The sequence below is a fragment of the Gopherus flavomarginatus genome, chromosome 7, assembly GCF_025201925.1.
Source record: "Gopherus flavomarginatus isolate rGopFla2 chromosome 7, rGopFla2.mat.asm, whole genome shotgun sequence".
NCBI classification, from domain to species: Eukaryota; Metazoa; Chordata; order Testudines; family Testudinidae; genus Gopherus; species Gopherus flavomarginatus.
The window spans coordinates 93,552,618-93,564,802 of record NC_066623.1 but is presented as its reverse complement, the minus strand read 5'-3'; the positions used below and the strand labels follow the sequence as shown (position 1 = coordinate 93,564,802).

General features: G+C 38.3%; 1 protein-coding gene across 2 annotated transcripts in view; it reads left to right on the top strand.

Annotated features, from left to right (window-relative positions):
• The window catches only part of TNNI3K (TNNI3 interacting kinase), a 161,462-nt gene that overhangs the window by 115,861 nt on the left and 33,416 nt on the right, over positions 1-12,185 (top strand). For both annotated transcript variants that reach the window (XM_050961006.1, XM_050961007.1), the window contains one exon: positions 3,112-3,221. In XM_050961006.1, the coding sequence (XP_050816963.1) occupies positions 3,112-3,221 (110 nt within the window). The remainder of the gene's footprint in view (positions 1-3,111; positions 3,222-12,185) is intronic.

Sequence of the window (12,185 nt, the reverse complement as noted above, 5' to 3'; positions counted from 1 at the left end):
AGCCCACAGACCGTAGGTTGCCCACCACTGTTCTAGGTGTTTGCAAATTGCTTGCTTGATTATTTGCTCCATTGCTTGCTTGATTATTTGCTCCATTATTATTTACTGAAGTTAAGCTGACTGGTTTGGAATTCCCAGAGTTGTCCTTATATCCCCTTTTTATAGATTGGAACTATATTTGCCCTCTTCCAGTCCTCTGGAATCTCTCCCATCTTCCATAAGTTTTTGAAGATAGTCACTAATGGCTCAGATATCTTCTCAGTCAGCTCCTTGAGTATTCTAGGATGTATTTCATCAGGCCCTCTCAACCTGAAGACATCTAACTTGTCTAAGTAATTTTTAACATGTTCTTTCCTATTTTACCCTCTGATTTTCAGTGGCATTACTATTTTGGACATCCAATTACTACTAACCTTTTTGGTGAAAACTGAAACAAAAAAGTCATTTAGCATTTCTGCCATTTCTACATTTTTTATTATTTGTCTTCCCCCCGCCTCATCAAGTAATGAGCCTACTCTGTCCTTGATCTCCCTTTTGCTTCTAATGTATTTGCAGAATGTTTTCTTGTTACCCTTTATGTCTCTAGTTTGTTTACATTTGTTTTGTGTCTTCGCCTTTCTAACTTTATCCCTACATGCTTGTGGTGTGTGTTTGTATTCATCCACTGTAATTTGACCTAGTTTCCACTTTTTGTAGGACTCTTCTTTGAGTTTCAGATTACTGAAGATTTCCTGGTTAAGCCATGGTGGTCTCCTGCCATATTTCATGTCTTTCCTGTGCAGTGAAATAGTTAGCTCTGGTGCCCTTAATAACATCTTTGAAAAACTGCCAACTCTCTTAAACTGTTTTTCCTCTTACAGTTGCTTCCCATGGGATCTTATCTACCAACTCCCTGAGTTTGCTAAAGTTTGCCTTCTTCTGGGTAGTTGATGTCCCCCATCACCACCAAGTCCTGTGCTTCAGATGATTTTGTTAGTTGTTTAAAAAAAGCCACAGCCACCTCTTCTTCCTGGTTGGGTGGCCTATAGTAGACCCCTTCCATGACATCACTCTTGTTTGTTACCCCCTTTATCCTTATGCAGAGACTTTCAACAAGTCTATTTCCATCTCAGTCTCAGTCCAAGTGTATACATCTTTGATGTGTCATGACTTTTTAATATGGTGAACTGCATTCCCAAGTCAGAAGGCTGATTTTTAAATACAACTGTTCCCTCAGTTTTATAGTAAAAAAAAAAAAAATGTATACCTTAGTATCTCCCATTGTTTATAATGTCAATAAAATGGTTTGTGTAACATATAGAAAGGAGACTATTCTTGATTAAATCTATGGTATTTCACATAACTTATATAGAAACCTATTTTTCATTGTTATAAAATTATACAGGACTCTTCCAAAATATCTACATGACTGTTCATGCAAGTATTTCTATGAATTTCCATGGACAGTTTCTTTCTATGAACACCTTTGAAAGCAAAAAAATATCCTATTACTGATGTCTATGGGAAATGAATAAAAAGGGTCAAGTAAGATCCAAAAATTTGCAATTTTAATAAAAATTGATGTTTATCAATGCTTTTTTTGCATCATGCACCTAGTTCTCTTTACATGCACACACATACTATCCTCTGTGTGTATGATACACACACACACACACACACACACACACACACACACACACACACACACACACACAGAGGGAGAGAGAGATCACAGTACTCTGGTGTGTGTGTGTGTGTGTGTGTGTGTGTGTGTGTGTGTGTGTGTGTGTGTGTGTGTATATATCATACCATGTGTAGTCTACTTGTGTAAACCAACATTTTTGGGTGGTGTTCTATCCCTAATACATAGCACAGTCTTCCCTGTAGTATACTGTGGGAAAAGAGAAGGAGAGGGTAGATAGATAGATAGTAGGTTATATTTATTTTTCATTAACATCTTTTTTCCCCCATCTGCTCCTGTTCACTGTCTCTATTAAGCAGAACATGAACCCAGTAATGTTTGAATCACACTTTCAAACCCACATTAGAATGGGGTCAAACTTAGGCAAAATGTGTTTCCCCATCCCTACTGCGTACTGCAACATTTCACGGAATGTATCTGATATTAACATTCTGAAACTTCATTACATTGACAAAGATTCCAATGAGAACAGACAATGGCACAAATTAATCTATTCTTGTGACAAAGACTGTAATGAGAATGGGATATGGTTAAAAAAAATTAAACCATTCTTGTTACAATCTCAAGATTGCAATCTCCTGGTCCCCCTCAAATGCTATATACTCCGGTGATGTATCACTTAATCGTGTCAGTTTAACAAAGAATTTTGCTTAGCTCCTGCAATGAGGCTGGCATACATTTGCTTTGACTTTCCACAGCTAAGCTGTTTTAAAAGAATGCAGTGGGATTAATTATGTTTTTTAAATCACTGTATATATCAACACAATTAGGGAAACATTCTGGCAATTTTTTCTTAGTCAGTCGCAACTAGCACATATAAAAAGGCACTCCAGTTTTTTTTTTGTTTTGTTTTGTTTTGTTTTTGTTAAATGAATGCTTGGAATTGCTTTTAGTCTTCAGCCATACCAGAGCTAACTAGAGGTTATTTTAGGAAGTCAGAATCTGGCACCAATATATCTGTAAGACAAATGCATCTAATGCATGTTATTGAAAGCTGCTCAGTCATTCTCTCTTTATTATTATGTCACATATGAGGTGAGGGTCAGTTGATATTTATTTCAAAGGTTATTGTTTAAGGGTTTACACCTGAATTAGATCATTTTCAGCCAGGCTAAACATCGGCAGAAATGTGTCAACATCAATGTACAGGGCAGTTGGCTGATTTAACCTGGTGCATTAAAAATAGTGCTTTCACAGAATCATAGAATCATAGAATATTAGGGTTGGAAGAGACCTCAGGAGGTCATCTAGTCTAGTCTAGCTTCGATGGTTTTGAAAGCTTTGTCCCACTCCATTTGCAAGTTTAATACTTAAGTATTTCCATCTGTTCATACGTTTTTCATTCAAATACTAAAGTAAAACGTGTTGGCATATGAATTTTTTTTATATCTGAATTGTAATTAAGCATTGTTATACTGTTTTATTTGTAGCTGCAGCAGCAGCAGATATGGCCTATCATCACATCCGGCCTCCAATAGGATATTCAATTCCCAAGCCCATATCATCACTGTTAATGAGGGGCTGGAATGCATGTCCTGAGGTAAGTACTCCCCTTCTTTGACCTATGAAGTTGTGATTATCAATGTTTGTCATGTGTAAATGGCTATTTTGCCGAGAGCCTCAGAGAGAAGGTGAGAAAGTGGGTATTTTTATATTTGCCACCTTCCATTTTTCCGGCTTTAGAAGGCTCCTAGTTATTGACCTGACAATATAAAAAGCGCTATGACAGAAATGCTCACACTTGTTTTGAGGAATCTCTTACAAATGAATTCCTGTGGACAAATCTCTATCCCACCATAAACCTCTGCAAGGAATACTGATTCAGGCTTGGAACTTATGTAGTTTTACTGGCATAGCTTGAGGTGTGCTGAATGACCCTAGCCCCCAGTGTAGACAGAACTACATTGAATAGAAGGCTTCTTCCATCGACATAGCTACCGCTTCTCAGGAAGGTAGAGTACCTACACTGATGGGAGAAGTTATCCCGTCAGCGTAGGCGCGTCTTCACTAAGCCCTACAGCAGCACAGCTGCAGCACAGTATATGTAGACAAGTCCTCAGTGTCATGAAACAGTGCAGGCTGGGACTGCTGGTCCTTACTCCCTTCACAAAGAAACCTAACTGGTATCATAATTAACATCATCTTCTGTTTTGATTCCTAAATACAAACTGGGTATCTATATCAGTAAATGGCTTTAAATCTTCAAGGCCAGGCTGTGGGACTCTAGCTCCCCATTACTGCAAGCTATTCTGCACTGGCAGACACCAAGCGTTACTGTCTTCAGTAGGGCTCTACGAGAAGCACCACTGCAGAGCAGATTGAAAGAAGTGGGTCTCAGGATTTGACCAGGTATGTAAGTGCCACACACTATCTGCTAGATATCTATCTAAGGTATTTAGATGGTGCCTAGTATCTGAGCATCTCATTATATTAATCCTCCCAGAGTTCCTGTTAGGGAGGGAAGTGCAATTATCCTCATTTTATAGATGGAGAACTGAGGTCCAGAGAGGCCAATCAACTTGCCCAAGGTCACACAGAAGGTCTGTGACAGAGCAGGGACTTGAATCCAGACCTCCCAAGTTCTAGGCTTGTGCCCCTAATCACTGGACCATCCTTCCTCCTCAGGAACTACACCCCTGACTCGTAACCTAGAATGCCTTTCAGAAACACCATTCACGGAGCACTTACAGACAGGCAGACAGCTTGTAAAGCAGCCTCTCAGTGGTTTTAGAGAAGACTGAAAGAAGGAAGAACACTTTGCTCTCTCGATCCCCTCTATGAGCTTGGCTTCTGCATAGCCCATAGACAGGATTTTGCTCTTACAACTTCTCATTAGGGCTAAATTGTGACTTAGCCTGTGTGTGCATATGAGGGAGTAAGGACTCCCATTATACCTCTGCATGGGCTGCCTGAACCAGCAGTGTGGACACATATGACTAAGAGGGCACTGTTTACTCCACCCTCCATCGCAGGGGGTTGGAGAGTGGGCTGGGAGGGGTGAGGAGTGGGCATGACCTTGGCTCTAGAAGTCCCTCTTCCATGCACTGGCAAACACAGCTGAGCCTGTATAACAGGTTTTGTATTTACTGTTGACACAAGCCATCAGCAAACTGCTAGACCTTTGCCCAGGAACAAGGTGGTAGTAAGGAAGGATTTAAGACTCAACAGCGTGTCTCTGAGTCACAAAGCCTTCTAGGGCTAATACTAGGGCAATGTTGCTTATGCATCACTCTTGCCTAAAGTCTCAATCGAGCCCTTAATTTGTTTAATATTTGAACTTCACATATAAAAGAGATTGACAGTAATGATGTGAGGGCAATCTGGGTAGATATACCATACATCTGCTACACACTAACTACTTGTGGGGGATGCTAAACACACCTTTCCTTTTGCTCATTGCGCTTACTTTATGGTTGGGGGGGGGGGTTCTGCTTTATTTTGTTTTTCAGTCCCAAATTAATCATATGTTTTGTCTTTCTGTTGGGTGGGAGAAGGAGTATTTTATTTAATCTTGCAGCCAGACACAAAAGGAAGACTAGGAGAAGGAAAGGAAAAGAAAGAAAGAAACCAAAGGGCTGAAAAACTAGAAAGGAAAGGAGACTGATTGAAATGCAGGAGAAAGGTGTGGCAGAAAAGAGGTCTGCAAAGAGAGGGGAAGTGGATCTACAAGAATCTGCAAATAAAGGAGGGAAAAGGAAAATAGTAGATGGATTATGTGGAGAAGAAAATAATTGTTTAGGCATGCAACAAAAACCTTTTGGTGTTTCCAATATGAGGCCAGTGTTGTAACTTATACCAAAGAAGTGGGAGGTTGTAACCTGTTCTGATGGCCCATTTCTAAATCCTCTTTTAAATTGTTGGGTTTCTCTTCTCTGGACAAAATGAAATCTATATATTCAAAGAGGATTCAGGTACTCCACAGGTGCTCAGTTATATTTTTACAGTGCCCTGATGCTACTGTCCAACCTCCCCTGCCTCTAAATTAGTACAGTTCTAAAAAAATGAGACATGTAGAAGTCAGAACAAGAGAAAGCAAGCTAGATGTTACATTTCCAGTTAACTTCTAGGGAAATTAATACTTTAAAGAGTCCCCAATGTGCACAATAGTATGGGATGCACTGTGAGTTGGTTGAAACAGAGTAAATGGCCAGCAATCGTGTGTTATGAGTTTTCATAACTCTTGTGTCTGGAGGAAATGGGAAACAGTATCCCAGTTATTTGGGACATATTTTTATGCAAGGGATTTATGGACTTGGCCCCTAGTGTTCTATGCTTCTGAGTGCTTTCTACTTTTCTTAACTTGATACGTCTCTTAAGTAGGATCTTTTCTTTCTGTACATTCCATGAAATGTCATTGTCATAAATATACATTTTCTTTTTTATTTTGTTTCCTGCTTTCCAAGGCCCATTCTTCGCTTGTAAGAAGGATTGCTAAAACCGAATGATAATGTGTTGCCTAGCCCAAGAGATCAGTCCTAGGAAGCTGATATGTTAATGAGATATTTATTTTTCAAAACCTTGAATTCATAACAATGAGGAGATGCAAGTCTCTTGGAGCTGATTGACCCCCTTTCTGTACAGAAACCATTGTGTTCTTGTAGCTATTCTAGTTAATTGCTCTGAGTCTGAAAAGATTGAATCAGAGATCTCCACCTACTGGTTAAACATAATTTACCATGCTTTATACAGACTGTTGCCCCCAAAGTCTGGGCCAAATTTCAATTCGTTCCTTTCCCCAAAAAATAATTCAATGGATATAAAAGGTTTTACAGCTCCAGGAGACTAGAAATCTTAGAGATCTAGGTGAACTTAAAATAGAATGTAACAGTTACAGATAAAAAGAAGGTTTTACATAATCTTCAACAAAGACTGTAATAAATGGATCACAGAAATATTTTAAATAATGTAACCTGTGTGTAGTAGGAAGCACTAGTGTTTATAGTAGTTGTAAATGTAATTTTGTACATTGCCTGAAATACACCCTATATATTCCAAATCATAAATGTCAATTGCTTCTCTGATCAGTTAACAGTTCCCTGTTTTATCTTTCTGTTGTTTGTTTTTCTGAGTTTCTTGTCCTGAATTCTACTGTTTGGCTGCTCTGACAATACCAGACATGCGTCTCTCTCTTCTGACTTCTCCTTTCCCCAGAAATGGCATTCAGTTAATCAAGTAAAATGTCTCTAGTTGGTTGGTCTTGCATTTTTTTCATCACATTCAATCAAATATTGTGTTATGTTCATTGACTTGTTCAAATTTTCTGCCACAATAATGAATTTTGAATTTTCAGAAAGGCTGGGGTTGTTTGTCTGTAGTTTTGAAGAAAGCAAAAGAGGAATGTGATTGTTGTTTGAGTTATTTTCCTCACTTTGTTCTGACTCTAAAGGTGATGTATTAGCATATTCAGCGGATGGTGGGTACAGTGTAGCTTTTGGAGCAGAGTTTTCAGCATCATTTATTCTGCTAGCAATTAAAGGCACCTCATTTTCTGCCTCAAAACTAATGTCTTTTAACTCTGGTTAAGGCTCTTTGTGCTCTCCCAGTGGCATTTCACCTTCTTCATGTATATTGTTATCTTCGTCAGGTTGATTGTTTTGAAATGTGTTGCAAATTCTGCACATTCTTCACGTGCCTATTATTGTTTGTTTGAAAATTGATGTCACTACATGGTAGTATATTTCTAGTTTTAGGAGAACTGGGGATACTGGATGTATTAGACATAATAGATACTTTGACAGTGCTTGTACAAAATAATTTACATTTTTCACTCTCCACATCATTCTGAGTTTGTGGTATGTCTTCGGCTAGACCATCCGAGTTCATTTGTGTGTCTGGGATTAGCACTTCAGCCAATGACTCACTGTTATTAGGTGGCTGTTTATTTTCTCTCTGTTCTATTTTTACCCCATTGTCTTCAGTGCTAACTGTTCCATGCGGGTTATCAGTACGGTCAGTTCCATCTTTGCTACTACGAGTTAAATGCTCACTGGCTTCAGTATACAGAAGCAAACTACTGATGTGATTTGGAGGCTCTGTGCTACTTTGTTTGGGAACAAAATATGTTTCTGTTGAAGTTGGGTTGATATCTGGGGGAATCTGTGGTATAACAGTGAAAGTATAAGAGTCCACAGCAAGTAGATTTCCGTCTAATGATTCATGTTCTTTAGCCTTTTCACAGCTCTCCAATCTTTCTATCCTGTTTAAGTTTTCACTCTGGCTTTTTAATACTCGGTTGTCCATCTGGCCTTGATTGACATTTTTCACTGTATCCTCCATAACTGACTTTAGTTCCAAATCACATTCACTGCTGGGATTTTTTGTCTGCAAGTTGCCTGTGATTTGTGTTTGGATAATAAGAGCTGAAGAAGAATCCCAATCCTTTTCCTTTCTTGTAGTCATCTGTGAATTTTGGTACCCATATGACTCTGTAGCCCCTGTGTCATCGTCTTTTACTTCTCTAGGATACAGGGATATGGAAATATCTTTTGCCCCATTTTGTGAAATACTTGCCAAATTTTGAGTTGCAAGACATACAGTTGGAGTAATACTTCTCGCAGTCTCCTTTAAGGGTGGAGGTAAGTTACTGTTGTACATAACAGCTTCTGCAAGCACAGATGTGAGATCTTTAGAATTTCTTACATGAGAAATATTCTTGAACGGCTGAGGAACACTCACTATTGGATTATTGCACTTTTCTTCAGACAATTCTGTTGCATCAGTACTTGTTATAATAGCTTCACTTTTGGCATTTTTGCTCTTAGCCAAGGTCTGCTTGTCAGAGAATTGAGAAACAACTTTTCTGGAATAAATCTCCTTCTGTTCTCTGGTACCTGGATGATTTTGAGGAACTGCAGAAGACCCTTGGTTTGATTTTCTTTCTTTTCTTGTCAACTCTTTGTTGGAAGCCTGTAACAGTTTCTTCTTGGATTCAATTGGTGGTTCTTTGTGTTGATGGTTGGATTTTTGTTGTGTTTTTTCACTGCAAGGTGATTTCTCTGGGTGGATTCTCACTTTTCTGAAGGGATGTACATTTAATTTTACAGTTAAAAAGTCTTGTCCTTTAGTTTTAATTTTACTCTTCCAGTTGGCTTCATCTTTCCTCAACCAGGTTTTCCTTCCAATATCTCCCTTGGCAGAAGACAGTTTACCTCCTTCACTTCTTGTTTCTGAATTGCTGTGCTCTCTGCTTTCCAAGGTGATATCTTGGTTTCTTTGAACATTCTTCTTATGAGATCCTACCTCACTTGAGTCCATCATCATCACATCCAACCTGTTTACTGTTGCCAAGTCAGGTACATAAAAGCTAACACTCTTTGGTATATATCTTTTCTTGACTTCTGGCGATAAAGGCATCTCTTCATCACTCATAAAGCAATCTTCTCCTACTCTTCTATTAGTTTTGGTTTGTTCTTTCTCCAACTTTAAATTTTCCCTGTGATTTTCTTTCTTTTCTTTTGTATAGCCCTGGAATTTATCACAGTTCACATATTTACAGATAAGGGAGTTGTGTAGCTGCAAAGAAATATTTTTGCTCCTTTCCAGCAATCCACATTGATCATCATGTTGTGATCTATGACTTTGTAAAATCTTTTGCATACAATGTTCCTTTGACTCCACTGATGTGTTAGGTGCTGCTGATGAGCTGGTAATAAAATATCTTTGCCTATGAGGTTTTAAACACTTGTCTTCTGCTTCTGGTGGAGACTGCCACGATTCATTTGTTAAATGCTTTTCAAGTCTCTCTTTTGCTAAGGCAGGCGTAGGAGTTGCACATCTTCTAGTAAATGTGTCCTGCCTTATATCTGCTGAATAATAAATGTTAGAATTTAGCACATGTAAGAGTTTTATTACACTGATTAAGTGCATGTTTGGAACTATGTGTATAGTGCCAAAAAGCTCTCTCTGTTTGTGGCATAACACCAACATTTAGCTAACATCTCAGTCCAGTCTGGGTAAAACATTTTAACTCTACAGTGCTGTGGCAATTACACTCACACACTGTGGTCACAGTTGAATCAGTTGAATTAAAATTAACTGATAGAAGTTTAGAAATCTTCAATCTTAATCAGATCTATCCATATAATAATGTGTGTGATTATAGTTTTGTTAAAGCAGAGTAACAGGCAGTATATTCAGAGACTGGGTATAGCAATACAAGGCTCTTCTGCTGATATGCCATACTGTCTGGCACGTAAAATACTGCATAAAGATGCAACAGTATTTTTCTGACTCATGCCAACAGGTAGATTTTGTTAGTGCCACCCAAAATATCAATGAGTTAGGTGTCTGCACAGGGAACTAGGGAGGTGATCTGCAGGGAAAACGCTAGGAATAGTCAAGCTCAGGAGAAAGCTTTGATTAAATCTTTGTTTTGTTGTTGTTATTTAAGTGAAATAATAAAGGTCAACCAAAAGAAGGGGTAGTAACCCCACTTCCTTCCAGTTTATCTTCATATTCAGTTTTCCTTTGTACAATTGTATTTGTTTCTTCTTCAATGACATTTCCCTGCTCTTACCAACCTTGTGTCTTGGGACAGCGAGATGCTTTGTCATATGGGAATTTTGAGTTTGGAAGGAAATGAAAGAATCTTTATGGCAAAATTTTCAGAAGTGCTTAAGACCCATTTTCAAAAAAGATTTAGAAGCTTATGTCTCATTGAAAGTCAATGGAACTTAGGTTCCTAACTACCTAAATTACTTTGGAAAATGATACTTAGGCTTTTAAGTCACTTAAGTGCTTTTGAAAATGTTACCTCTAGTGCCTAGACTGATAGAACTTGGCTGCATCATGCAGTCAGACTCCATGCAGAAAGTACCATAGGAACCATTTCCCCATTCCCTTCAGTGAGCCAATTCACACAATATTTATGTTTTGTCCTGTCCTCCCTGCCTGGTATAAGAAGAGAGGTGGAGAGGGTGAACCCTCAGACAATAGAATGACAGCAAGCAGTAGTGTCCTTGTAGATCATCCTTTAGGTTAGTAAAGAGCCCACAGTGACGATGACGGGGGGGTGGGAGGATCAGAATTACCTGCAGCCAGCAAACCAGGGGCCAAATTGTGAAATCTTTAATCAATAATGAACAGTTACTCAGGAGAGCAGTAGCCCAATTAAAGTCAGTGGGGCTATTTGTGAAACTTGCTCACTAATGTGAATAAAGGCCTTGGAATCTAATGCTAAATTTCCTTCTCATCAAGCCTTGAGGGTACTTCTAGGTGAAATTTTTTTCAGCAAAACTTTTTTTGGTGAAAAATACATATTTGGCAACATTGACACTTTTTTCCAATTTGTGTTGGTTTTGCAAAATCGTTTGTGTCAAAAAACCAAACCCACCACCAAACACTGCATTGCAACACATTTTGACATGAAACATTAATCTTTTGGTTTGAAACAACTTTTCCTTTAAAATGTTTTTGAAAATCCAAAACCTTTAAAGTGGTCAAAACTGAAATGAAACATTTTGTTTTGGGTCAAACAAAACATTTCTACCTAAAATCTTTTTTTTTCTACTTTTTAATTTGCTGAAAACCAGTTTTTTTCCAGATTTTTTGGAATTGCTAACAAACTGGAAAATCCATTATTCACACAACTCTATTGAAAGTTGCTGAGAATCTGCATCTGCCATTAACTCCATTTTGCTCAGCACCTCTCATGATCTATCTCCATAACTTTTACCTTTTGGAATATCTCTCCCAAAGCTCTGCCTTTAGCCCTGAATATTTCATAAAAAGCAATTAGTTTAGTGACACTTCTGAAAGCAAATGAATAAATCCAGATTTGTTTCCTGTCATAAAAGAGCTTAAAAATCCTAATTTAAAATAAGTAGCAACTTAAGAAAATAAATTAATAAACATGTGGCATCTGAAGAATAACCTGGAAGCCTTGGGTAATAAATCTCTACATTAAAAAAGGAAAGCAGATAACCAGAAATGTTGTTGTAATATATTTGTTTCATACATGTTATGAACTAAACCCATAAATTGCTGGATATGAGCTGTTGTCGTAGGAGCTCTCAAAGCAGCTAATGTGCTTCATGTTGTTCTGCGTAATTCACCTAAATAAAGAGAGATCACAAAATGAAGAGGGAGAACCAGAGAAATAGCCTGCCTAGAGTTATGTTTAATGTAGTGGCAGATTGGCAGGATTTTATTGTGCTTGAGTGTTCGTGAGGCTTCCTGAGAGCAGTGAATGTTACCATATGAATTTGCAAGTTGAGTGTTGCCTCGGTAGGCTAAGGAGGGAAGTCCATACCTAGGGAACAGTACGGAAGCAGAGAAGAGGGAGCAAAGGACATGAAGAGAGAGATCTAGAAGGACTTCATTTACTGAGAGAAAGCTCTGTCTCCAGAAAGAAGATTCATCTAGGGACCAGATTCCCTGGTTGTGAGAGGGCATGGAGACCTGGTCAATAGCATGAAAGCATTATTTTAGGATTTCCCCAAACAACAGAAGTTTGTTGTGTTTCCTTTTTAAAAACTTGCTAATGCAAGAAAATTTACATCACTGG